The sequence below is a fragment of the Stylophora pistillata genome, chromosome 7, assembly GCF_964205215.1.
Source record: "Stylophora pistillata chromosome 7, jaStyPist1.2, whole genome shotgun sequence".
Lineage (NCBI taxonomy): Eukaryota > Metazoa > Cnidaria > Anthozoa > Scleractinia > Pocilloporidae > Stylophora > Stylophora pistillata.
The window spans coordinates 19,392,316-19,419,637 of NC_142525.1; the positions used below are offsets into that span (position 1 = coordinate 19,392,316).

General features: G+C 40.1%; 4 protein-coding genes and 1 pseudogene across 4 annotated transcripts; 2 read left to right on the forward strand and 3 right to left on the reverse strand.

Annotated features, from left to right (window-relative positions):
- Nucleotides 1–247: 247 nt before the first annotated feature.
- Nucleotides 248–1,949, reverse strand: LOC148726969 (uncharacterized). Its single transcript, XM_088728837.1, has 2 exons — nucleotides 1,731–1,949; nucleotides 248–1,625 (listed from the first exon to the last, which is right to left on the reverse strand). Exons 1-2 carry the CDS (start codon nucleotides 1,902–1,904, stop codon nucleotides 546–548), a joined length of 1,254 nt encoding a protein of 417 aa, XP_088584963.1. The 5' UTR covers nucleotides 1,905–1,949; the 3' UTR covers nucleotides 248–545.
- Nucleotides 1,950–3,939: 1,990 nt separating this feature from the next.
- Nucleotides 3,940–4,828, reverse strand: LOC111330843 (uncharacterized). The gene is made up of 2 exons (XM_022935806.2): nucleotides 4,814–4,828; nucleotides 3,940–4,482 (listed from the first exon to the last, which is right to left on the reverse strand). Exons 1-2 carry the CDS (start codon nucleotides 4,826–4,828, stop codon nucleotides 3,940–3,942), a joined length of 558 nt encoding a protein of 185 aa, XP_022791541.2.
- An 11,229-nt stretch (nucleotides 4,829–16,057) lies between these two features.
- Nucleotides 16,058–16,947, forward strand: LOC111330844 (uncharacterized; annotated as a pseudogene).
- A 1,701-nt stretch (nucleotides 16,948–18,648) lies between these two features.
- Nucleotides 18,649–19,092, forward strand: LOC111330845 (uncharacterized). Its single transcript, XM_022935807.1, has one exon. The coding sequence runs from the start codon at nucleotides 18,649–18,651 to the stop codon at nucleotides 19,090–19,092; it is 444 nt and encodes a 147-aa protein (XP_022791542.1).
- A 3,070-nt stretch (nucleotides 19,093–22,162) lies between these two features.
- LOC111330846 (uncharacterized) lies at nucleotides 22,163–23,788 on the reverse strand. The gene has a single exon (XM_022935808.2). It carries the CDS (start codon nucleotides 23,786–23,788, stop codon nucleotides 22,163–22,165), a length of 1,626 nt encoding a protein of 541 aa, XP_022791543.2.
- Nucleotides 23,789–27,322: the final 3,534 nt, after the last annotated feature.

Genomic DNA, 27,322 nt, shown 5'->3' on the forward strand with positions numbered 1-27,322 from the left:
ATAGGGTGTCAAATTAGATCACTGCGAGAATTCTTTTATCATGTTTAGGAGAACAGAAGTTAAAAGAAGTTTTGACATATGTTTTACAATGGATGTCTTTTTGGGGATAAAAATAAAAGCAAGTACTGCCCACAGTTACCCTTAAGGGGTCTTTCTGAACATTTCCCATGAGCATCCCATCACTTTTATATGGGAGTTTCCCTTCCCCCCAGTAAAACAACATTAAATGATGTACCATTTTTCCATGTCTTTTAAATAATACCATGTTATCCTTGTGTTTATTAATAAAAATGCAAATATATGTATAGCCTGTTACCACAACTCCCTCACACCAAACTAGTAGTGGTAGGTCAATTTGAGGACTGAAAACCGACGAGTATCATTATTTTTTAAAACAAATCGTTCATTAACAAGCCTTTTTTTATTTGACTACTAGAGAAAATCACGCCCTCGTGTTCATTTGGGCAACAAAAACAGTCTAAAACTTAATCTTGACATTTGGCATTCAAAGGGTAAAGGAAGAGAGCTAGACCATAATTAGCAAATTACAATTCTCCTTCCACTATTCTAGGGAATATATTATCAAAATAGAATTGGGTCAAGACAGGAATGTTTGCCACCCATTCTTCATCTCTTTTTATTTTTACAATAGCTATATCCTTTGTGGTCCATACCACAAAATAACAAAACCTCCTACGTGAGAAGTACATTTCTCCCTGGACCTGGTGCCAATAAACATGGTCTTTTTTCAAGGCGTAGCCCTGTCCACTTGTACATTTTTCAAGGCAAAATGTTGCTGACTCCACTGCCTCTGCTACTGTTAGGTTCCGTTCCGTGTACGGACACTTCACCTCAAGAACAGTTCCTTCATCAATGATACCATCTGGAGATGCACCAAGAATTCCAGATGAATGAAACCAGATTCCAGTTCCTTTCACTGCCAACCCTGTTTTCAGGGTGAATGCTTTGACGGCTTCCTCTTCATTATTTATTCCCCATTGCACTGCCTTTACCCTTGATAGGTCGTACTCCCCGAGAAGACGTTTAATAAGTGAAGGAGTGATCCTCTTTGCCTTTAGGACAGAGCCGAAGTTACTGGCTGTATGGCGGCCCCTTCTCGCCAAAAACCAGGCCGGGTTGTCTCGCTGGCCAGCAGTTAATTCGCTAACCCTTAAAATGTCCGTTTCTTGTAATCTGGAAAGGCGAACCAAACAGTCCAGCTGCTGCTGACGCCCAGTGGCTTGAAGAAACTCGTCAGAGAAAATAATTTCTTCTATGGTTGGAAAAGGAAGCTGGTTAGTAATAGGTGGCTCAGGGCTGATTAGCCAGCAGAGCCCCGTAAACCGCCCATATTCCTTCAGGTCTTCGTACAACGCGCAACGGTCAGCTTGTGTAGGCTTTCTCGACAGAGCAGAATACCTTTTAGGCGGGGGGAACATTTCTGTGACCGCTTGAGTTGAAAGCGATGTATTTGACTTTCGTTTCCGCCACTGGCATTCGACGTCGGTTCGGCTCAGTTTGTGAATACCGTGAATAAAGAGGGCTGCTGCGTGACTGCATTTAAACACGCCTCTTGGACATTCACACTCGGTTGATTTTATTTCATGTTCTTCATCCAAATAAATCTGCAAGATGTCAAGATTAATGGCATTTAGTTCGGCAAATAGAAACGGTTTTTTCGGCAAGATGCTACTAGTAAAAGATCGATGATGCAAAGAATAACAACTCACCGTCACTTTATAAACCTTTTGTTTCATGCTTGCGTGTACTTCTCCTCGTAAAACACCCTGCTGGTAAGTAAATGCTTCAATGTGATCTGACTTAAAGTGGTTTTCCCCCTTTTTTATAGATTTCTTTTCTTCTGAGAAGAAAGAAAAAAGCGAAGCGATGGATAATGTCGCCATTTTGAATCGAATGGGCGCTTGTTTGGAACTGAGATTTTTAGTACCATGGAAACGTGACGTCACCGCTTAAGGACTCTGTTTGCGATCTGGTCGATGTCAAGTCGACCCACCGTGGTTTGGTTCGTCGCAGAAGCTCGTCATGTTGATGAAAGATGGTTGAGGTATATATATGAAACCGTATGTTGAGTCCCATCCATGTGGGACAGGTAACGTAAAAGTGTCTGCGCATGCTCAAAAACTTTACGCATGCGTAGTGTATTAGAATCGTTTTATTATGGGATTAAAACGTCACCGATACGTTTTGATTTGTGGGACAGAAAGACAATGAAGTGTCTGTGCATGCTCATACAAATTACGCATACGTAGTGTGATAGAGTCGTCACCGCTACGTTTTTGATGTCCCACATGTGAGAGATATTTTTGTGGAATGAACTTTGTAGTTGAGGCAGAAAATCGGTAAGAAAACCTAGAAGCCAAACTATCCACGGAAGCTTCAGATGATTTCTGGGACAATTCATCGTCTGAAAAAGTCGACATTTCCCGACTGACAACGACGCAGTTCTCTAAAAAGTAATATGTGTGATTCTCTGTGCAGCGAACAAAGAGAGTTGTGACAAAGCAAAGCATAAGTCTTTTGAGCCTTTTACGTCATGATGACGTTTTTGCGGGCTCGGCGCGGCTGGAACATTTTTTCAGCAATGGCCGACGATTTTGAACGACTTTGAAGCGGAATAATTGGTCATCGAAGGTTTGTTTTGAGTTTTAAATGGCAAAAAAGGGTCAGGAAATTGTTTACACAATTCAACATTGTGTAAACAATTTAGGCCAAGATAAAATGGTCAATTTTCGTCTCAAGGGCACTTTAAAGTGCACCTAAACCCAAAGATTTTTTCTCGCTTAACGAAATTAGCTTATTTGTTGGAGTATTTCTGTGCAAAAATTTTTTAATTTGCTCAAATCTTTAATTTTCTGTGCCCAGTCAAAATACGGGAAATCGGCCGCCATCTTGCCCCACGACCGAGTTTAAAGAGAAATGGCTCTAGCGGGTAATCTGATGTCAAATCGAGAACACGAAAGTCTGCATTTCACACATTTTCACTTGTTTGGGAAGGTTGTCGTCGATATTGTCCGAAATATGCGGACTAGGTATGTTGTATGAGGAATGTATGAAGCGCGATACCCTCTTGCAAACTTCGCACGTTGCTACATCCTTGAACACACTTAGCGAGAACGAAGACCGCCAGAATGATGATAGTGTCGAAGAGATCGAGGAACCTGCCCCAAAAAAGTCTAGAGGTATGTAAAAGAATCTGTTCTTGTGCACAACGTTTGCATAATTGCTACATGTGAGTTCGTTGTATTTCCGAAAACATTGTTAAAAAAAAAAATTGCGTAACGGTACCCGCGGGTGACAGTTTAAAATCATTAAAGTGTACGTACGGAAAGATAAAAAACAGGCAAAAGAGTGTTAATTTTTCCGCTTTTCATCGCGAGCAAAATGGCATGGCTTCACGTAAGAGTAGTGCGCTCAAATAAAGGGCATGCATATGGGGGAGAAACGCATCCACGGCCAAATATTTTTAAAAGAATGTAAGACGGCGGGTATTTTTGAAAAAGAAAAACATTTTCCTACAGATGTTCAATCGGAACAAGAGTTGGGTCATACTGCAGATTTTGAGTTAAAAGCTGTTGAAACTGTTAAGACTGTTAGGGCCAGGCCCTTCAAACACTCAGCAGTTTAGTTTGGCTATTTATTAACCTCTGTATTGTCGCACATGTCGCATATCCGTGAGGTTTTGACCGTAAAATATCGTATTCGAAGTGTACTAAGGAGTTTAAAAGTCGGGCCCTTCTTAGGTCCGTAACACCTCAGGACTGTAGCAAGCCACCACCACTAATTTAATGTCATTCTGTTTCTAAAGGCTAATTACAGGCCTCAACCTTAGTGGCGTCCACGAAAGGTATGGGGGTGTCCTGGACTTCTTGGCAGAGAAGAAGTGCTCCCTTGCCAAGGCAATGAGGGAATATGGTGTGCCTAGGAACACTTTAAGAGACTACATAGGAATATGTGAGTTAACCCTGACAAGTACAAAAGTACGCTCTTCTTCCGGTTCCCAGACGCTCTCTGGCCTACCACTGCCAGCTCCGCTGGAAATGCTTCGTGCTGGACAGCTTTGATGATGACACTCTCTGCAGCAATAACTTCACTCACAGTCAGGGGTCCCTTGGGAATGCTGTCTGGATCCTTGTTAAGGAGGCCAACCAAATACTTCTTGAAACGTACTAACCAGGCTATGGCATTTCTAAGACGGTCCCACGATGAGAAGCGGGACAGCAGCGGTTCCAAAATTTTACCACGGACGATGACATTCGCACGACCAGGGCATTTCCTACATTCAGTGTCATCCAGAGGCAATTCCGGCAGCTGGGACGGTTGTTCGGGCCACTTTTCCTCTTCCATCCACAGAAACTTCGGGCCGTTGAGCCATCGCTCCAACTTGTGTAATTCGGAGCCTTTCGCGCCTCTGGATGCGATGTCAGCAGGATTGGCACAAGTGTCGACATGTCGCCATTGACCCTGACAAGTACAAAACAGTTGTACATCAGGAATCGGGAAAAAGCGGCAAAGCGTCGGTTAAATGCAATGAAAAGAGTTGTCGGTTGGCCTTGAAATAGTATCGGGCTCGAGCTAATAAGATGAAAGGAGAAGGCAAACTGCTGCCTTTCTACCCAGAAGAGGATTTTTACAATACAAAAGATTAGTTGAGATGAGCTTAAAACCGGTAGTTTCTTGCGTTCTTTACCACATAGCAGTTTAGATGAAATAGGCTGTAACATTTGCTTTTGGTTTCGTTAATGTTAGACTGGTTGAGTTGGGTGTTTACGTCAAACGAAAAAAGGTTGCTTACCTGCTTCGCGCACATATGTCCACTATATTGTGATAATTTGCGTTACAATGTTAATTTAAAAAGCACTTTTCGCTGACATTTTTTCCCAATATTTTCCGTAAATACTTAACACGAGGCAAATGTTAAATGTTGAAAAGAAAATGATATGATAGCACACGACTGATGTATCACAAGAAAAAATCCCAGTAACGTTTTCCATCATCGTGAAAACTAATCCTCTTTACGTTAAAGACAACAAAGAACAAAATTGTCACGTGGTCATCCCTGTTGTTTGTCTCTTACCCTAGACGTCAGCTTAACATTAACCTATGTTAAGACGGGAAAGACGTAAATCTTTCCTTGGAAAACTTTTTTTTTACTTTTCTTTTCTTAGATCCTATTTACTAACAAATTAACTGTCCCATCCAGTGGCATAATCGGTTTCTGGCAATTTTCAAATATTGTTTCCATTATAAAACAACTTCTTAGCATGACCTAGCACCGTTAGTTTCTGTTCATATGTAGCCCAACTGAAAAGTATCATTATTGTCCATCTCATCACGTTGATTTGTAGCAAATTCAAGGAAATGAGCCGCTCATTTCCTTGGAGTCGTTACAAATCAACATTATCAGATGGACAATAAGTAAAAAACTTCTTTTTTCGTATATCTAAATTTCCAGCTGAAATTAATAGGATTAATGGCCCAGTTCTAAATTTCAAATTAAAGGACCAGGCACCTTTCAACTTTCAAGCAACAGGATGTTCAGTTTTCAAAGAGCAGTTCTAGGTTATGAAGTAACTCACCAGATCACTGATTCACTTGCCGGAATCAGTTGCAATTGTCATATATTATTGTCTAGTAAAAATAAATTTATCCTTTCTATTTCCTTTATTGCGTCGAGAGGGTGCCTTGCGTCAAAACAACAGCAAAACGTACAATGAAATCAGCATAATCTTATCGTTTATGCCTTTCCTAAGCATGATGACCATCAGATTGCTACGAAAAATTATAAGAAATAAGTATGCACTAAGATTGATAGTACATTATCTCATTGTTTGTGTGTTAATTAAGTTTGCTGAAGATTAAAAAATGGACCAAAGTCAGATTTTGTTTTTTCTATTTTATTATGCTAATTCTCTATTGTTAATTAAGTTTGCTGAAGAGTAAAAAATAAACGAAAATGAGAGATTGTTTTTTCTATTTTATTTTGCTAATTTTCCACAAAAAAAAATTAAAAGCGGGATCCATCCACAACAGCGTTAATCAATTGCTGTGGGCCATTGGGGTTTCTCGCGTTTTCTTTCCCCATAAACGACCGATACTCGGTGAGGTATCCCTGATGTGCACTACTATATCGGCATGTTTGCAGATTTAGAGATATACTGTCAACCTTGTATGGTGTTGGTGTGTATTCGCCGAACTCTATGAACCTATACATACCCACCGAAACATCTGTCTGCCGACCGAAATATCGGTTGATGACGGATTTAAAGTATCGGTGAAATATCGACCGATAGGAGTATCGACCGATAGGAGTATCGGTCGATAGGAGTATCGGTCGATAGGAGTATCGGTCGACAGGAGTATACCTTTCCTCCAGGTGAAGAAGAGTGTTTTTCCCGAAACTTCGTGTACATATTAAGGACAACAACAAATCGCCACATGGTAAGTTTCATTGATTTTTATTTCCATTTTCAAGCAAATTTCCAGACCTAAACTTCGCCCCATATGTTCTCTCTATTTAACCATGTGTACGTGACACAAACAGTGAGCCTGGGTTACCTGTGATTCGATTAACTAATACGATTGTTTTATGTAACCTTTTAGCGATTGGATCTATTAATAGATTAATATAGCGGACGAAACAACTATACTTTTCTGACCAAAAAACAAATTGTGGAAGTCACTGCCACATAGCTTAAACTTCAATCAGTCAAAAAAACTTGCGTTCCACAAAATAGCTTGCGAACAGGCTCCCCGTTCGTGGGGATACAGACATGGAGACACAAGAAGGGGAGCCTGGACGCAAGTCTCAGAATATCGAATGTCTGCGTCCAAAATTTGGACGCAATGCGCTGATTGGTTGATTTTAATTTTTCATGACGTAGTCTTAGTTTTCAGTTCCAGTAGAGACAAAAAATTAAAATGGCGGAAAGAAGGGATGCTGTTCTTCGCGAGGCTTGTGACCATTTATCAAATAATTTGAAGTTTACGCTGCAATTGAAGCCCGAACAGCGTAGTGCTGTGGACTATTTACTCAAGAAAGATGATGTGCTCGCGGTTCTTCTGACAGGATACGGCAAAAGTCTTACTTTCCAACTCTTTGCTGTTGCTGTGTCGATCACAGAGGGAGAAGAGCGGCAAACTGTGTAGGTTATTTGTCCTTTGAAAAGCATCATAGAGGACCAAATTGCTGAGGCCGTAAGTATGGGAATCCCGGCGGCTTCCACAGAGGATATCTCGGAAGACGAGTTGCGTGCCGCAAAATTTCGGCTGAGTGCCGCAAAATTTCGGTTCGGCTGAGACAGTTATGAAGAAACGATTCCTCGACATTTTGAAAGATAACTGCTCTTCTCTTGACAGAAAATTGGCCGCAGTTGTGGTGGATGAGTCCCATACTGTTGAGATGTGGACTGGAAAAAGGTATCATGTTTCTAACGAATCCTGCTGGGTTTACTTCTAACTAAATTGTTACTCACTTGTTCAATGATTGTTCACAGGTCTGAGGCAAAACTCGGGGCAAATGTTGCTTTCCGTGAGGCGTTTGGGAAATTGTCGCAGATCAAATCCTTTTGTAAACAAGGAAAATCAAGTTCTATAATCATTCACCGATAAGCTTAAGTCTGTGTTGCCGTGCCTGTTATTTTTGGAGTCCTTCGATTGCATTACTTGATTTCCTGACCAAGACGCTGTAGTCGTTCTTTACTTTGATTACGTTTAATTTATTCGTTTTATCTTTTTAAGGGACGCCAATACTTGCAATCACCGGGACTGCAAATGAAAAAACTCAAAGTGTCATTATTAAACAGTTGCTGTTAAAAATGCCTCCGTGAGACATGGCGCTTGCTCGCCGGGAGCGTGTTCGTTTGTTTGTTTTCTGTTTTGGATTTTGACTTCCGGCGCGCGCTGACTGGTTGACATTTGACAGTTAACAAGATGAGTTCTCTGCGGGGTTCTTGTGGGAGGTAAACGCGATCTAGCAAGACGCGTGCAGGCTCCCCTTCCCCTGCTTCGCGCCGTTGTGCTCCTCCAAGCCGGGAGCCTGCTCGCAGGCTATCCACAAAATGCCTTCAGTGATATAACGTTCCGGGGCAAGAAAAACTTCAGAGGTTTGTTATTAGATGTAAGCAGGAGAAATCCTTATAAACAAAGTCATCGCGTTCAAAAGCAAATTTTTATTGAGCGACCCCACATTTCCTCTAGCGATTTTAGTGTTTCCAAATTATCATGGATGGCATCAACTTGTTCCAAAGTCTTAATCTCCAGAACTCTCCATGTTAACAAATAATGAAAAGCACTCGACAGTGATTTTGCTAAAACAGCAACGCCTTCAATTCGAACCAATTCATTTCTATCCGCTAAACCGCAAATCCGGCCAGAATATAGGCTCCGTGTAGCCTCTTGTTCAGTAACAGATAGTTGCCTCAAAATATTCTTCCATATAATTTTGCAGTGGAAAGCTCTATTTTATCTCCAACAGCCTCTGGACAAAGATGTTTTCCGGTCTCCGTTCTTCGAGCAAGTGAAAATGGACTGAACGAAGAAAAAAGTGTTTCAAAGCATAACATGGGCTTCTTAATTGGTTTTTGCCTATCTGAACTTTACCCTGTGCTTGCGAAATACGTGATAAAATGCAGGTTGTTTACAGGGAGTTGACACGCAATGGGGCAAAGTCCAAGGAAACTAAAAGCGAATTTTATTGGTAGAAAACGTCTAAGCGCGCGAGAGTTGCGTGGAAAATTGACAGACTGTACCATTATGTTCCTTGAGAAATTTTTCAGTGAGGCAGAATTACGTCATAAAATTTACGTTGTTTACTGGAAAATGGCATTTCATCTGAGAAAGTCTAGTCCATACTGGTGAGTAAAAAGTAAACACGCAATTGTAGCGGGAAGGTATCGTTTAAACAATATTTCATTCACAGAGAACTTTTAAAAGCAAAGAAACGATATTTAACACGGCAGTCGACGCAGAAAGTAAACAAAACTTGGTGGTCTTTTCAACCTTTACAAAGAGAGCAGCCACAGGGCAAAAAACAAGATCATCAATCAAATAGAATTTATGCAAGTGCCTTGCGCAAGTTTTACCAGAGTCAGCAAAACTAGCCCTTCCAAAACAACACGCTCTGGTGCTAAATTCGTGTCAGGCCTTTAGCTGACGGTGTTTGCGTTATAAGTGAAAGAGTGGTACACAAATCATGCATGTTTTAACTTGTAATTTGTAGAAAAAATCTGCTGACGACCTTTCTAATCCCGACAGGTCATAGCGATGAACGTCCCCACGAAGAACAGCTATTATACTAGGTAAATGAGCTCACAATTCTTATAGATATCATTCTTACCTCGTTCTTTCAGCGAAATTAAAAATGGAATTAATGTATAGCAATGAAATATCCCTCAGTCGAGAAAACGACATAAAGTAAGCCCGGGACTGTGTCAACACTTGGTAAACTTCACCTTTCCTTTAATTATTCTTTGACTTCAAAAGCGCGGAATTACGGGAGCACTAGTTTAACGGCCCTCTCGTTACATCACTCTTCGACTTCGTGTGCGAGGGACTGAGGATGCACTAGTTTAACGGCCATATCATTTCATCATTCTTCGACTTCAAGAAAGCTTGAATACGGGACCACTTGTCCAAATTCCTCTCTTTTAATATTATTTTTCGACATCGGGACCGCGGGAGCAAACCATTCATAACAGTCAATAGCGGCTGAGTATTCTGAAGTTGCTCCTATCAACATCTCAAGCAACATTTCATTCAAAATTTTTCTCCTGTTCCATTCAGTCTCCTATAGAACGAAGAATAACCATAGCCTTACATTTATCACAACTCCGCCGCTTTCTCAACACGACTAATACGTTTCCTTAATTCGCGAACCACTCTCCTCGAGTCACGCGTTGATTCGCTCAAATTTGAAGACCTGTCAAACCACAAATTAGCAAGAACGCTCTGATTGGTGCGACATCGAAAAACACTACAATCTGATTGGTTTTAATAAACCAAAACATTCGCCAATCACATTGCCTTGAGATACACCAAAAAAAGTATGCGCCAATGAGATTGCTTAAAGATACACCAAATTGCGCTGATCAGATTACACTACACCAAAATACGCTAATCTATACGCTAACATATGGTTATTTTTTTTGAAAAAAAATAACAACAAAATGGGTATGCCCACATCACTGATCTTGTCAAGCCTAGCCTTCGACCTTTGGCAATGGTGTCTAAATCGGTTTATCACAGTCGAAGCTCACTACGTGCTGGGACGGCTAAACTTTGTGGTCGATATCGAATCCCGAGCTCATCCAGATTCCAGCGACTGGAAACTGGAACCATCCATCTTTCAAGAGATCAACAGCAAATGGGGCCCCTTCACATAGATCTTTTTGCAAGCAGACTGACAACACAACTACCCGGGTTTGTGAGTTGGAAGCCAGAGGCAGACGCAGTGGATGCCTTTACTCTGGATTGGAGCCAGCTCAAGGATACGCATTTCCTCCATTTGCCCTGATAAGGTGGTGTCTAAAGCAAGTTCTGTGTCGGTCAGTCTCTCAGTTGACAATTGTGACTCCAGTGTGGTAAACCCAACCATGGTACCCCTTGTTGTTAGAAATGAAAATTGACAATCTCCTATTTCTCCCATCGTTCCCTGAGCTACTGAGACGAGAGAACGAGTTGCATCCTCTTGCCCACCTTCAACTAGCCGCATGGCTAGTCTCAGGAGTCGATATGAAGGTACAACAGTTTCACTGCCAGCTCAAAGACTGCTCCTGGCTGCATGGAGAACCAGGACAGAAAAAACTTATTCTTCAGCCTGGAGAAAGTGGACTTGTTGGTGTCGTGAACAACAAGTCAATCCCCTTTCAGCATCTTTAGGTTCAATGTTAAACTTCCTAGCCAGTCACTTTCAGGCAGGCCTCGAGTATCGTACTCTAAATGTGTATTGTTCAGCTTTGTCTGCAACACACCCACAAACTGAAGGTTACAATGTTGGGGAACATCCCCTTGTAGTTCAGCTCCTAAAAGGGATTTTCAATTCCCGTCTACCAGTACCCAGATACACATCTACATGGGATGTTAACATAGTTACGAGTTATTTGGAAGGTTTAGGTTCAAATGCGCAACTATCGTTAAAGCAACTTAGTAAAAAATTAACATTTTTGCTTGCGATTACTTCTGCAGAGAGGGGCTCTGAATTAATTTCCCATGATTTACGTTTGACACGATTTCATCCAGAAGGTGTTTCTTTTAATCGCCCAGAACTTACAAAGGGGTTCGGGTTGGAAAACCCTTGAAGACCTCCTTTCACTCTAGTTTCCCAGAAAATGAGTTGCTCTGCCCATGCTCGTGTCTTAAAGAATATGAAAGGCGAACACAGGCTTTTAGGCCAGAATCAGTGGCTGCTCCAAACAGGTTATTTCTCTCTGTGAATAACCCTCATAAGCCTGTGAGTTTTGCTACCCTGTCTCACTGCGTTAAGAACTGTCTGTTGGAAGCTGGAATTGATAACAAAGTATTCAGGGCTCACTCCACTCGTGGAGCAGCTACTTCTGCAGCGCTAAGAACAGGCACCTCTATTCCAGAAATAGTTCGTCTAGCCGATTGGACAAAGGAGTCCACTTTCAAGAAATTTTATTATCGTCCTGTTTGGAATACTAGTGTCGGCCGCTCTGCTGCAGTTGAACCGAGGTCTTGAAAGCTTTCAACATACATTGTTATATCGAGACGAGTATTATGATGTACAATTGGAGATTATGGAAAGGCTGCTTGCAGCCTGAAGTATAATTATAATTGTACGAATAATAGGAGGCGAGATATAACAATGTACCTCCCTCCTGCCACTCCCCCTTTATGCATTTTTCATTTTGATATTCTAATCTCTTTACAGATTGTTACCAGTTGTTACGCTCCACAAAGAGGCGAGGTTTCTAAGGGGTGCCGGCAGATATGGCAGTGTGGCCTCGTTTTGAATTTAAGCTGTTTATTTATAGTTGTAAGCTTTAAAACGCTGTCATTGAAGCAAAAATAAAGGCATTTACATTGTTATATCTCGCCTCCTATTATTCGTACAATTATAAATATACTTCAGGCTGCAAGCAGCCTTTGCCTAATCTTCAATTGTTTATCTCTGACATCAATCCACAAAGCATCCATTCATGATCGGTAAAACGACAACGACAACAAATAAATAAAAAAAAATTACAGTATGTAAACTTCGTGATAGTTCATTTGATTGACTGCTCTAAACTTCAACATGCAGTATGGTTATTGATGAATCGATTTACGATAAGATTTAACAGCATCCCATTCTTAGAGTTTTCACATAAGCTTAAAGAAATTTATTAAAGAAAAGCCCTTTTATTGTCTAAAGCCTTGCTTATTCAAAAGCAAACTGAGTCCTGAAATCTTGGATCACTCGCCAACGATTGTGTTCGAATTTCCTTTCGGGAATCCAGCATATTGAAGCAGCAAGTTTTCAGAAATACACCGATTAAAACAAAGAAAAGGACCGAATTATCCTGAACATGAGTTTTGAATTACTTCCAAACAGTATTACCTGGTACGTATGATGCACGATCCTCGCAGTAGAGAGCGCTATTTATGCAATAGCGAAAAGCAGACCTGAAAAAAAATCAGGCCTGTACGGGATTCGAACCCCTGACCTCTGCGATACTAGTGCAGCGCTCTACCAATTGAGCTAACAAGCCAACTGGGAGCAGGCCGTTAAGTTGATTCGTAATAAACCCGTGCTGATAAATCAGATACAATGTATATAAGAAGTTCATATATTTTGAACTGCGGTATTAGATACGTATGATGCACGATCCTCGCAGTAGAGAGCGCTATTTATGCAATAGCGAAAATCAGACCTGAAGAAAACCAGGCCTGTACGGGAAATATATGAACTTCATATATACACTGTATCTGATTTATCATCTCGGGTTTATTACGAATCAACTGAACGGCCTGCTCCCAGTTGGCTTGTTAGCTCAACTGGTAGAGCGCTGCACTAGTATCGCAGAGGTCAGGGGTTCGAATCCCGTACAGGCCTGATATTTTTCAGGACTGATTTTCGCAATTGCATAAATAGCGCTCTCTACTGCGAGGATCGTGCATCATACGTATCTAATACCGCAGTTCAAAATATATGAACTTCATATATACATTGTATCTAGTATTACCTGGTTAGGATCGATCTACAATCGTGTGTCAGAATCTTATTACTTCAAGGGTCACTTTTACAGTCAGTCAACACTTGCTCGATGCTTGGTTTTACACTTACCTCCTCTCTTATCTCTTCCTCTGTTAATATCATCCCGGGTCCTTTCTTTTGCCGCTATGCCCACTCCTCTTCTCTCCCGCTCCATGCCTCTCATCTCTTGACGTCTCTCTCTTGTTCTTCCTAACCTTTTCCCCTCTACTGTCGCGCTCTCCATTGTCTTTCTCTTTTTCTTCGTTCTTCTCTCTTTCTTAATTCTTCTCCCCTTCTTTGTTCCTCTCCTTTCGTTTGCTGCACTAATCACACAACACTTGTCCAAAGCATGTCAGTTATAAATAACAAATATGGAGAGTTGCAAATTACTTTCAATACTTTATAGTGCAAGCAATGTGTTCCTTACCATCATTTTTCTGTGATTGCTTTTCATTTACAGACTCAAGTGGCTGTAATAAAAAAACCAATTAAAACAATTTTACCTTACTTCTTAAAGCAAGAAATTACAAGACTAAACAACAAGTGTAGAAACTTAGACATAGTTTGGCTAAAACTCTGATTCAAAAATAAAAACTACTCCCCTGCAAAAAAAAAAAAACTTATACCACTGTCTTTGATACCATCCTGTTACTCTCCTATTTTGTCACGTCGCTGTACAAAGAACGTTCTAGAACACTATATGACCTCCTGTTTTCTCGAAATGTAGCTTTGTTTCGTGTTGATTACGTGATTATAAATATCCTTTTTTGTGGCTAGCCGCACAAAGAGTTGTTTCAGTTTAGTTTCCTTTATATCATAGAAGTATACTAGGCCTTTTTTCACGCGAAAATTTTAGTTTTAAGGAGTTGTCCCTGGAGTAAAGAGGAGTTTTATAGGCGTCCTTCGGTCGGAGTTTTTTTACAACCTGGAGTTTTCTCATCCCCGGAGTCAAGATCAGGCGTAAGTCACGATCGTTGAGTTCCTGTTAGTTTTTAGTCGTGTTTTCTGTCGTCAGATTTGTAGTTTAGCTCGTTTCCTTAGCTCAGACAAATTGTGCATTCCTTTTTAGTTTTTACCGCGAGTGTAACAAGTCGGCTAGCCTGATTACATGATTTAATCCAATAAACGTGTGTAAGAGTCTGCTGTCCGTCCTGTACTTCACTGTGGTTGACCTGGCGAACTCAATTACGCTACACCCCGTGTCTGCCGTGCTGGGAACGCGACATATTTTTTTCACTCTTCTTTGCTTTTAATTTGTAAACACATATCATGCTTCTTTCTCAATGAGAAGAGTTTCCAAGAAAACCCAAATAACCGGAAAGAGTATTGGCAAGAGCGATAACCAAATGAGCAGTGGTTTCAAATAAGAGCCTGGAGCAATAACTGACCTGAATGACTGCTACACCCCATTCCTTTTCCCAGGTCTATGTGAACTAGATTTTGAGCACAGAATGCAATACCTTACCAAACATCTGCTAGGATGAGTCACTTAAAAGTGTGCATGATTATCATCTCTTGCTGAGATAGCACACTTCACTTCAATGTTTTTATTACTACACATATGGGGGCTTTGGTAAGATTGTGGAACGACGGGAAAATGTTTTAGCAACTGGGAGGGACCAAAATAACAGTGTGGCAGCCATTTATTCCCACTTGGATGGCAAAGTCTGGGGAACCTTCCCCTGGAAATTTAAAAGTTTGGATGTCCAAAACGGTCCAAATTAGGCCACTATTTCCCAATTTGGCTAAAAATTATGGCTGCTACGAGGGAGAGTATTGACACTGAATTAATAAATAGAGTAACTATATAAACATTATACATAGCAATGTTGTCTCTGTGATGATATCTGTGTGGTCTTGTCTGATTTTTACCTTTGCCTTGCTCAAAAAATGAAATTGTGCTGAGGATGACAGATTTTAGACAGATAGATAGATAATCTTTATTTATCCACAGAAAATTCATCAGCTATAAATAATAAAACATTTAAAATATGTAACAGTATCAACATGCATCAAATGGATAAGATACTATTATGAAAACTGTACTTAAAACCTAAACCTAGCTAAAGATGCTCTCCGTGAATGTTTTGCCTCAACGTACCTCTTTAATTAAACGCTTAAGTAACCCAAGGGAGTCTGCTTGTCTTAGCACGAGGAAGACTGTTCCAAAGGGTGGGGTATGGTGCTGTGATTTCTAACACAGTATCTTTAATGCGATTACTGATGGCGAAGGAATTAATTAGTACTTCAGTGATAAATGTAGAGCACGGTAATAAATGAAACCATCAGTATCTAATCATGAACTAGCTCTTTGTCAGTGACAATTTCACAAAATTAATATTGGTGAAGGATACTTCATACAACAGTTACTGTAATCCACCATATCAAAAAACATGGTGACTGGTACATTCAACCAGAACTCTTTGTGCAAGAAAATCCTGGAACCACTCATAAAAACAAGCAGTAAAGGTCTGAAAAATTTAAAACTTGCATATGTTTTTGTTTTGTGAATTGTTGCTTTCCACATTTGCCTTAGCCTAAGAGTAATGGTAAAATGTACAGGTGCCATCTTTGTCTGTAAGTGGAGTGAATCTATTAGGTGAACACCAGAAAAAATTGCAATATTGATACAAATAAAATGAGGTATTATGTGGTTTAGTTTTATCCTTAGTTTGATTGTTTTACTTTTAATAGAGGCCAAATTGATAGTGACACGTCATCTCATCATAACTTAGGCTAGTGTAGTATTTGTAGGCCACGTGATGTAAGATGATGCAATACCTGAAGAATACAGTTGAGTTAATGTCTACTGTGGACTACACGTGATTTCTGTTTGTCCTTTTATTTCGCTTCTAATATCCTTCAGGATACAAAATTGGCGACGAGGATGGGATCCAAAATCTAGACAGAGAGTAGAAATGGCGGCACTCATTGGCAATCTTGGTGCCTTCGACGAAAAGTGAGAGAAATTTAGTGATTATGCCGATCGTTTCGAAGCCTACGTGGCGGCGAATGAAATCGATGACGATAAAAAGGTGAATGTTTTTCTAGCTGTTATCGGTCCAGATGCTTATAGGCTATTGAATAATTCATGTGATCCGGAGAATCCAAATACCAAGACGTTTACCCGGTTGTCACAGCTGTTGCAAGGACACTTTGAACCGGCTCTTATTGTGATCGCGGAAAGACACAAGTTTTGGACGGCATCCCAAGAAGAATGCGAGAGCGTGTTAGAATTCATGGTGATACTGAAGAAGTTGGCAGCAACATGCAGCTTTGGTGCTTTTCTGTCTGAAGCCCTATGAGATAGACTTGTCTCTGGATTACATCCGAAAATGTCTAGAACCCAACGTCATCTCCTGTCAATAAGAGAGTTAACCTACGCGGCGGCCCATGACAAATGTATTGCAGATGAATTGGCGGGTAAAGCGAACATAGAACACATGCGAGATTTAGCTAATAGTAAAGCCGAGAAGGTTCAACATGTCCATTCTGGACGCAACGTGGAGCAGAACAGCAAAAGGGCAGACAAATGCAAATCATGTGGAAGTATGCAGTATCGATCTGAATCATGTAGATTCAAGAATGCCACATGCCATCACTGCCAGAAGAAAGGTCATATACGCCCGGTATGTAAGGCCCGATTGTCACAAATGCAGTTTAAAGTGGTTCACTGTAGAACGAGATGCTTCCGTGTCTACTTCCATTTTACAATTAATGTGCGCCCTACCTAACTAAACATTTACTACATACGGTTTGACGCGATTTACATACTCAGTGGACAATTGTTCAGTTCCAGTTCTGTACAATCCAAAGGCCACACCTTCAGCTGCATCCATAGGTGTGCCTCTCGCATGATTATCACATCTTCTTACACTTTCATCATCAGAAATACTATCGCAAAAGTTCACCCTTGACTCCTTTGTACCACTAGTTACCACCGCGCCCAACTTATTGATCGACATGCAGCACTACAAACGTCGCATAAGGAAGTTTCCGACCGGATTCCATTCACTCTCACGTTTCACCCTCACAACCATTCAGTTAAATCCATCACTCTTAAAACTTAAAATTACCTCAAAACGATCCAGAGACAAGCACTATCTTTTCGCAGCCTCCGCTCATTTCATTCAAACGCGACAAAAACATAGGCAATTTTTTGGTCAGAAGTTCTTTTCAGACTAATGCCAACCAGGCACTTTTAAATGCGCTCGTGCACGATGCAAAAACGTGTCCTTTCATTCACAACACTGATAAAATGTCGGGACCTAAACGATCCATTAAGATCACCGATCACTTCACGTGCACCTCCGCCAATGTAATCTATTGCATAACTTGCACTTATTGCAAAAAGATATACATCGGCGAAACAGGCAGAAGACTAGGTGACCGATTCCGAGAACACCTTCGAGACGTGGAAAGGAATGACAAGGACACATCGAAACCAGTCGCTAGACATTTTAATTTACCTAATCATTCTAAGCAACATATGGCAATCTGCGGTCTTTCCTTAGACTTAGGTAGCACGGAAAGCCGTAAAAATCTTGAACAAAACCTCATCTTTCAAACCGGCTGTCTAAATCCCACAGGGATCAACGAACGCTTTTCATTCCACTAACTTATTCTTGTTTTTCTCGTTGCCATGGTCCCATCAATAAAGTAGCTCCATTTTCTGCTTTTAAAAGCACACACAACCCACAATTCATCTATTCGCTCCGACGAAGGGCTAACGCTCGAAACGTCAGCTTTTGTAATCGTTACGGTGGCCAATTTACCAAATCTCCCTGCATTGTTTGGGCGAGATTGGTTGAGTAGAAAAAGGGTGGACTGGAAGAACGTGTTTAACGTTAAAGTAGAAATCACCAGGAATGAGATTCCAATCCCTAAATCTGAGACCTTTCCAGCTGAATTTAATGATGTATTGGAAAAACACAAGATGTTGTTCTGCGCTCAGGGCTCTGGTATCAAGGGTTTTAAGGGATCCTTAAAACTTAAAGAGGGTGCCAAAGCAGTGTTCATGAAGGATAGACCGGTCCCTTACTCGCTTGTGGAGAAAGTTGAAAGAGAGTATGATCGCTTGGTTGAATCAGATATTTTTTATATCCTGTACCTAGCACCAATTGGGCAAGCCCTGTGGTACATGTCCCTAAATCTGATGGATGCATACGAGTATGCGGGGACTACAAGGCCATTAATGAACGCATAGAAGATGATGTGTACAAATTACCCAATATACAAGACATGTTTGCATTGCTGCCTCAAAATGGGGCTATTCCTGATACCTTTTCTGTCATTGATTTAGCCAGTCTTTCAACCAATTATTTTTGGATGAAGAGTCCTCTCAGCTACTAACCATCAACACAAGAAAAGGTTTATTTAGATCCAAACGCCTGTGTTTTGAGGTAAAAACTGCAGCTTCCCAATTTCAACGCGTCATGGATTCTATCCTGTCAGGCATTAAGGGTGTGATGGTGTGGGTTGACGACATTCTGGTGGCAACATCGGGTGGAGCCACCAATCACATGGAAGTGATCAAACAGGTTTTTGGAAGACTGGCAAAGCACAATGTTAAGGCGAATGGCCTTCAATGTCAATTCTTTCAAACTCAGGTGAAGTACACGGGGCATATTTTGAGTAAAGAGGGTATCAGTCCTGTTAAGAGCAAGCTGGACGCAACTCGCCTAGCCCCTAGACCTAAAGATGCGTCTCAGCTGCGATCATTCCTAGGCACGTTGAATTATTACTCAGAGTTTATCAAGGATTTTTCGTCTAAAGTGCACCCACCCTTCTTGAGAACAAGACTGAATGGTTTTGGAGCAAAGAGTGTGAAATTTCACTTTTATGGGGCAAAGAAGTTCCCTCTAGTGAGCAAGTTCTAGTCCATTATGACCCACAAAAGCCTCTTATACTGAGTGTGGATGCCAGTCCATAAGGCATAGGGGCGGTATTGAGTCATCTGATGGAAGATGGCAGTGAGAGGCCTGTGGAGTTTGCTTCTCGTACACTTAGCAGTGCTGAACGAAATTATGCCCAGATAGAAAAAGAGGGACTGGAATTCTTTGGAATTAAAAGATTTCAGCTCTATCTCTATGGTAGAAAGTTTACATTAGTAACGGATCACCAATCTCTAACTCGTATTTTTTGTCCAAAATCTAGTGTTCCCCCATTGGCTGCAGCCCGTTTACAACGATGGGCTGTACTCCTGTCTGGACATGATTTTGACATTACATTCTAAACTTCTGCTGACAATTCTAATGCAGATTTTTTCAGTCGATTTCCACTACAATCTTTGCCTTATGATGAGGATTTGGATGTGTTTGCAACGGTGACAGATGAATTTGCCCGTAACTGCAGCAGAGATAGCTGAAGGTACGAAGACAGATAGTTTGATAGATTAGTTGAAAGGTATATGAATATACTTCCTCTGGCTGGCCAGGCGCTTGCCCGAGTCCAGAGCTTAGACCCTTTTGGAATTGTAGAGATGAGCTTGCGCTGGAAAATGGGTGCTTAGTGTGGGGTAGGCGTGTCATCATCCCATTGAGCTTACAAAAACGTTTACTGGAGGAATTACACGAGTGCCATCCAGGTATGTGCAGGATGAAAGCACTAGCCAGGTCCTTTGATCTTGATATAGAAGAGAGGTAAGCCTTTGGGATGTGTTTACCCAGGTACATCATTCTCTTAAGGCAGTTCCTTTACTGCTGTGGCCTTGGTCAACTGAGCCTTGGCAAAGAATTCATGCTGATTACGCTGAGGTGAAAGGTCAACGGTTTCTCCTGATGGTTGATAGCCATTCTAAATGGATGGAGGTCTTTCCGGTGAGGAAAGATGCTACCATTAGATACTACCATTAGAGATGCTACCATTAGAGGTCTTGAGAGCTCTGTTTTCTCGATGTGGGCTGCCATTGGAGGTGGTCAGTGATAATGGCCCACAATTTGTGGCTAGAGAATTCCAGACATTTTTGAAAATGAATTGCATTAAACACACTTTGTGCCCCCCATATCATCCCTGTACAAATGGTTTGGCAGAAAGACAGGTACAAACTTTCAAAAGGATGTACCGGGCTTGTCCTGACCAGGGGTCACCTCAGCACGAGGTGGCTAATGTCCTATTCCACTACAGAAACACACCACACTCCACAACTGACAAAACCCCTGCTCAGCTGTTTTTAAAAAGTGAGCCCAGAACACACCTCTCCTTGGTTAAACCCAGCTTGCAAAAGGCATGTAGAAAAGAAGCAGGTAGCATCCAAATTATACAGGGATGGGCTCCCATGTGGAAAAGGTTACACCAGATGTGTTAAAAAGGAATCCATCCTTGGATTTTAAAGGAGCACTCCTCAGTTCCGGTGGAAATTCCCAAAATCCATCTAAAGATAACAATGAATTATCTAGAAAATCTGATGTTATTGCTGTACCAACTGTTGAAAATGATATCCAATTAGAAAGCAGTGACGATTCTGGGTGTGAGAGTCCCGATACAGCCCTTACCAGGCCCATTGAACCTAGCCACAGTAAATCCGAGGTCGGTCCGGTGGTCACCCGATCAGGACGAGTGATCAAGCCTCCAAACAGGTTGAGTTTGTAGTTTATATTAGCAAATTATGTTTATGGTTTAGAAAAAAACTGTATAGGAAGGAGGAAATATAATAATAAATAAATAAATTTTAATTAGTTGTATAGCCCTATTTACATGTGCAGATCAATAGTGCTTTACACTGAATAAAAATTAAAAACCTTATATATCTAAATAAAAATTTACAATAGTAATGGTAGCTAAAAATACATAAGAATAAATTATTTTAATGTAATATATCTAAGTTAATGATTACAAAAAGCTTCATTAAACAGAAATGTTTTAATAGCTTTTTTAAATTTATCCAAACGCTTAATCATTTTAATTTCATGAGGAAGTCTGTTCCATAAGTATGGTGCTGCTGCCTGAAAAGATCGATCACCAAATGTCTTCAGCATCTTACCCTTAGGGGGCTCTAAGTAAAGACCGTCATTAGATCGAAGACAATAAGAAGATTTTGATTTAATAGATATGAGGCTGTTAATATATGACGGAAGTAGATTATGAAGCGCTTTAAAAGTAAGTAGAAGAATTTTAAATTTAATGCGAGCCTGGATTGGAAGCCAGTGTAACTCATATAGAATAGGAGTAATATGCGAGTACCTTCCAACGTTCAATAGCAGTCTTGCGGCTGCATTCTGTACACGTTGTACTTTAGCTATCAGTTCCTTTGAGGCACCATACAAAAGACTGTTACAATAATCTAATCTATTCGTTATAAACGCATGAACTAAAGTATGGAGACTGTCTTCGTGTAAATGTTTCTTAATGCTTCTAATGTTATGAAGATAAAAGAATGCAGATTTGCAAATATTTGTAATATGCTTAGACATGCTTAGGTTAGCATCCAACCAACAGCCTAGATTTTTTACCTCGGAGCTATTATTAATTACCGAGTCGCCAACGGAGACACTGATTGGCTGTAGTTTAGATAATTGTTGTTTTGAGCCTATTAAAATCAGTTCAGTCTTGCTATCATTAATTAACAGTCTATCATGAATCATCCACTTCCTGATCTTTCCAATAAAGTTCTCCATTGCTTGCAAGGCTTGGTCTTGAGATGTAGTATTAGGTTTAAAACTCAGATATAACTGGGTGTCATCAGCATAACAATGAGCACAAGGGAGCTCGTGTTCAATGATCTTAAAGAGCTTAGATGCATATATAATAAATAGAATCGGTCCAAGACACGACCCTTGAGGAACACCGCAGCCTAAATCGAATGGGTTAGATATCGATCCCTCGATGTCAACTTTTTGCATCCTGTTATGGAGATATGACTCAAACCAGCTTAGGGCAGAATCAGCAATACCTAATTCTTCGTGGAGACGTTTGATCAGTATATCATGATTAACAGTGTCGAAGGCGGCACTAAGATCCAACATGACAAGAAGAGTGACCTCTTGTGAATTCATCTTCATTAAGATATTCATTAAGAACAACCCGAAGAAGCGCTGTTTCGGTACTATGTCCTTTTCTGTAAGATGATTGCATTTCTGGATAAACAGAATTGTCTATCATGTGTAAATGAAGTTGATTATACACCGCCTTTTCGGTGAGCTTCGATATGTATGGCAAATTACTAACAGGTCTGTAGTTACTAAGAAGTGGATCAAGACCAGCTTTTTTGAGCAACGGCTTAACAAGTGCACATTTCCAGACATCAGCAAACACACCATCCACGAGGGATAAATTTATCATTTTTGTGATCACGGGAAGCAGGACATCAATGCAGCTAAAAACCAGTGAGGTAGGCATCGGATCAAAAGAACAGCTTTTCTTTGCGCTACCTTCGATAAGTTTCCGTACTTCGAGTTCAGAAAGTGCTGTAAATTTACTAAATTTGGGGGTTGGTGACAATGTACAGTTTAAAAGTGGGTCAGTGGAAAGATCTTGAGCCATAACGTCGAGTCTTGTACCAATATCAGTGATTTTTTGAACAAAGTACGAGCCCATCCTATCAGCTAATTCAAGCTTATCATCGCAAGGTGGTAGCACAGTGTTCTTTTTCCTTTGATTCAAAAGAGTATTCGCAGCTGCAAAGAGCTTTTTTTGGTTTGAACTGTTATCATTAATGAAGTCATGATAGTATTGGCTTCGAGCTTCGTTCATTAATCGATTTGTCGTATTCTTGATCTTTTTGTATGACAACATATCGTCGTGTTTGCCAGAGCGTCGCCATTTTCTTTCTGCTTTCCGTTTTTCACGGCGGGCATTTTTTATATCTTCATTGAACCAAGGAACCAGAGGTCGAGATCGTATAACTTTGGATCGAAGTGGAGCATGTCTCTCGAGCACTTGGGACAAGGTATCGTTATAGCATTCAACGAGATCGTTAAGCGAATCTGGACTGTAATTACAAAGCTCAGAGGTAGACAGATCTTGTTTAAAATCCTCAATCTTGATTGCCTTCAGTTTTCTATATGATATTTGCTCATTTTTGGGAGATGGTTTACTTAAGGCAAGATCGCAAAGAACAGTAAAATGGTCTGAAAACAAGTAGTCAGTCATAGGTTTGGCTGTAAGAAATGAATCCGAGCAACGAGTAATCATTAAGTCTAAGGTGTGCCCAGATATATGTGTAGATTTATCCACGTGCTGTTGAAGGCCCATAGACGATAGTAAATCTTGAAAACGAGAAGCATCAGAGTCAGTATGTACGTCGACATGAATATTGAAATCACCCGTTATCAGCAACGGCTCAGGAGACATGATGATCGACTCGAGGTAAGTTATGAATTCATCAAAGAAAACACTAGTGGTGACTGGATGGGCTTGAGAATATGGTATACGATAGATGACAGCAATTCTCAAGCTATTTGAACCATAACGCAGAGTCCATTCAAAAAATTCGAAAGATCTACGCTCACCACCGTCCATTTTCTTGGCATCTAAGCCGCTCTTTATTAAGAGTGCCAGTCCACCACCAGTCCTTCCAAGACGCGGTTGATCGAGCAGCTTGAAACCAGGCAGAGTAAGTTCAGCTCTATGTGCCATGTCACGTTCCGTCAACCATGTTTCTGTAAATATGTAAATGTCCGCACCGGTGGATGCTGCATAGCAAACAAAATCCGCAGATTTGTTTTTAATTGATCTAGCATTCAAGCAGCAGAGCCTAAGATGATTTTTGACGTTAGGAGATTGTTCTGAAATAGTTGGAATATTAATGATGGTACGGACTTCAGATCTTTTGTGATTATTTTTCACCGCGTGATGGTTACCATGGCGACGTCGCGTACGTTGAGAGATACGAACTGAAATAGATTTCCTATTCTCCGGGCCAGGCAATGGATGAACATCACCGCTAAGCAAGACTGATAATTCCAAAAAATTAAAAGTTGACGAACTATTGGAATAATAAGAGATTTTACTTTTGAACCATTTTTTCTTGAATTTATATAATGGTACAGAGCAGCGATTGTCTAATGAGACAAAGGAAGCACGAATAGTACGAGGTTGAATTGAATTGCTTCGCACTTCACAAGGCACAGTGTCACAAAGAAGTGTTGATGAATGCAGAATTCCACCAGGCTTGTAGTAACCATTGTTTGAAATACAAAGAGTGGATGTAGAAAACCATTGCACAATCCAAGGTCGAAAACCAAAAAATCCTTTTTGCAGACGAACCATTCCAAATTCCAAAGCCAAAAATTGACATGCTGGAGAGCATGATGTTAGATACTCATTTCTTGAACTATTTCTGTGAGGAGGACTTGGGGAAAGGCTTGAATAGAGCAGAATCGCACAGATCAAAAACAGCATGTCCACGACTAATTAAAGTATGGCTAAGTATGTAAAGTATGGCTAAGTATGTAGTATTTGTAGGTCACGTGATGTAAGATGATGCAATACCTGAAGAATATATTTGAGTTAGTGTCTACTGTGGACTACACGTGTTTTCTGTTTGTCCTTTTATTTCGCTTCTAATATCCTTCAGGATACAAAAGATAGGAGCTAAATTTTATCTTTCCTTACACAAAATGCATTTTTCATTCGTATTATTTTGCATAATGCACATATTTTACATATTTTGACGTAAAAGTTGGGACTTTAAAAAAGGGTTAATAAATATGTGTTAAAAGATACGCGTATTACGTAACACGCATATTTTTGTAAAAGTATAAATAGATACGTGCCTCGCTTCAAAAAGTCAGAAGAGAAGGCAACCGGAATTGTAAGTAGTTTTAGTGATTTTCTTGCAACCTTTGTAATTCCTGTAGTTAGTTGTATCTTTAAAATATTGCAACGTATATATTTTCTTTCCTTTGTAGTTTGACAAAACGTAATTAAACTCAGTGTTTGTTCAAAAATCTCCTTCGTCGACGTCTCTTCCGAAAGGATAAACATTTATCCAATTCACGTAGGATTAACAAAACCAAAGGAAAATGTTGTTTACTCCAAGGAAAAAAAATTAAGCACAACATATACCTTTTTATAACTTGTGCATAATTTGCCAGACTTCAAACAATTTAAGAGATAACTTAAGATTTGCTCTTAAATGTCCCAAATCCAAAGCCCTGCACAATTCTTTCACTCATCGCGCTAGTATTGTTTGGAATTGCCTACCTAGCCATTTAAAGTCTAAGCCTAGTTACTCTTCTTTTAAGGCTAGTATTAAGAAATTCTATAAATGCATCGACCAAATTAATTTCGGCTCAAACTCCACTGCTACCAACAATATCAGTGACGAATTTTAGTACTACTGATATCTAGTTTGCCATCTTGTTATCTTATTATTATTATTACAATTATTATTTATTTAAAATTTTTTAATTTAAATCTTATCTTTGTATTTATTTTCCTTTAAATGCATTGTTTGAGTTAATTTGACTGATACTAATATATATTTACTTACTTATCCTACCCGTATATATAATGTATTATTGATACGTATGATTATTCATACTAGGAGACGTATATATTTTTAGCTGTTTATTAGTAGATAGCAGGCTCACATCAGCATTAGCTGCCATTTCCTCAACCTGCTTTACCAAATAAAGGATGTATGCCAAGAAAATGTTTGCAATGGAGCTTACCACCTTAACGGCACTTTTGTTTACTTTGCTTCGCTGCTGGTTCTCATCCAGGCCTATATGAATGAAATTAAGAAAGGGTGAAAGGGTTGGTATTTTCTATTAAACAATAGAGTGTTTCTCTCGAGGAACTATCTGCTGATAGTTGCCCCGCGGAAATTTGATGTTCTTAAAACAAATGTTTGCCCGAGAAGCGAAGCTTCGAGAGCAAATATGCTAGTTTTAAGAACATCAAATGTCCAAGGGGCAATCATCAGACCGATAGTTCTGAGACATAAACACTCTATTGTTTTTATTGTTCACCATTAAATTTTCTTCTGCGTGCCAGTTGAAAAACAGTCAAAACACACTAAATGCAGATCAATCAAATGTTTATTCATGCGAACAGCCTGTCACAATTGTCAATACTTCGCAACCGTACATTGGCTAAATAATACGTTATACCTCTCAGAATTGAAAAGTCACTGTTTTTCCGAGGCTGTTCCGAAAACGCAGAATGAGGAGTGCGGAGTGCGGAGTCTAAAAAAAATTAAAAAAAAAATTAAAAGAATGATCAAATACACAAATAAACTAGAAATAGAAATTTAAGAAATAAAATAAGAATTATTAAAAAACTTCACGCCGCCTGAGGTGAACTGTTCATATGGTATATTTAACTCAAGATTTTCATAGTTAGCAGTTCACTTTTTCGGAAAAAAAGAGTAAAGAACATCCCAGTTCTAACCATGTCTAGAAAATGCGAGAAATTACACCTTCAGTTTTGCTGGAAAGCCGTATTGCCTCCATCCTCGGAGACCCAGGGGCTGAGTGGATTTCAAGTTAGGGCATGAAGAGCCCCTGGGGACATTGTCTTACAAGACTAGTTCCAAACGGTCGCAGTCGTTCTGCCATCTGATTGGTGCCAGAAAATCTTTGTGTTTTTCTGCCCAATCAGTGTGAAGTGTGCTTTAGAGTCCTTTCGTGTGTTTTAACACGGACATATACTAGTAGCCCAGTTGCTCGCCATGTTTGTTGCGACCGTGCGACAGAGATTTGCTTGAGGTGAAAAGTTTCAGTCTCGGCACACAACGTAAGAGAAATCGATCAGATTGTCCGCGAAAATCTTACCGGAAATTATACTGAATACTTTCGCAGGTATCACTAGAGAACCTGTTTTAAAGTTTGCGAGGTTTGTATACCACACGATGGTTGCAGTCATTGATATGTCGCTTTAAACGTTAAACTAGATTTAAGCTTGAATCTTTCTAGATTTTTTGCATAATTTGCTGTGACTGAAACTTTGCCAATCCCCTGAAGTCATTTCGTCGCACGTTATTTCTGGTCGGCGTCGTCGACATCGCTGTAAGAGCTATCAATCACCAGCGGGTGTTCCTTATCTAGCGAAAAGTTGGTCGAAGTATATATCACATTTTCAAAGAACTAAAAGCAATTCGACAAAAACAAAGTTTTGCAGATAAATCAGTTTACCAACCTTGCCCGCTGTGTGACATCGCCAAAT

What these genes read in the sequence shown, in the direction of transcription:
- LOC111330845 (XM_022935807.1), top strand. Translation starts at nt 18,649, where the DNA reads ATGGATTCTATCCTGTCAGGCATTAAGGGTGTGATGGTGTGGGTTGAC.
- LOC148726969 (XM_088728837.1), bottom strand. Translation starts at nt 1,904, where the DNA reads ATGGCGACATTATCCATCGCTTCGCTTTTTTCTTTCTTCTCAGAAGAA. An exon ending in AAAAGGTTTATAAAGTGACG is followed by an intron (nt 1,626 to 1,730) that starts GTGAGTTGTTAT and finishes GACATCTTGCAG; the next exon opens with ATTTATTTGGATGAAGAACA.
- LOC111330846 (XM_022935808.2), bottom strand. Translation starts at nt 23,788, where the DNA reads ATGGCACATAGAGCTGAACTTACTCTGCCTGGTTTCAAGCTGCTCGAT.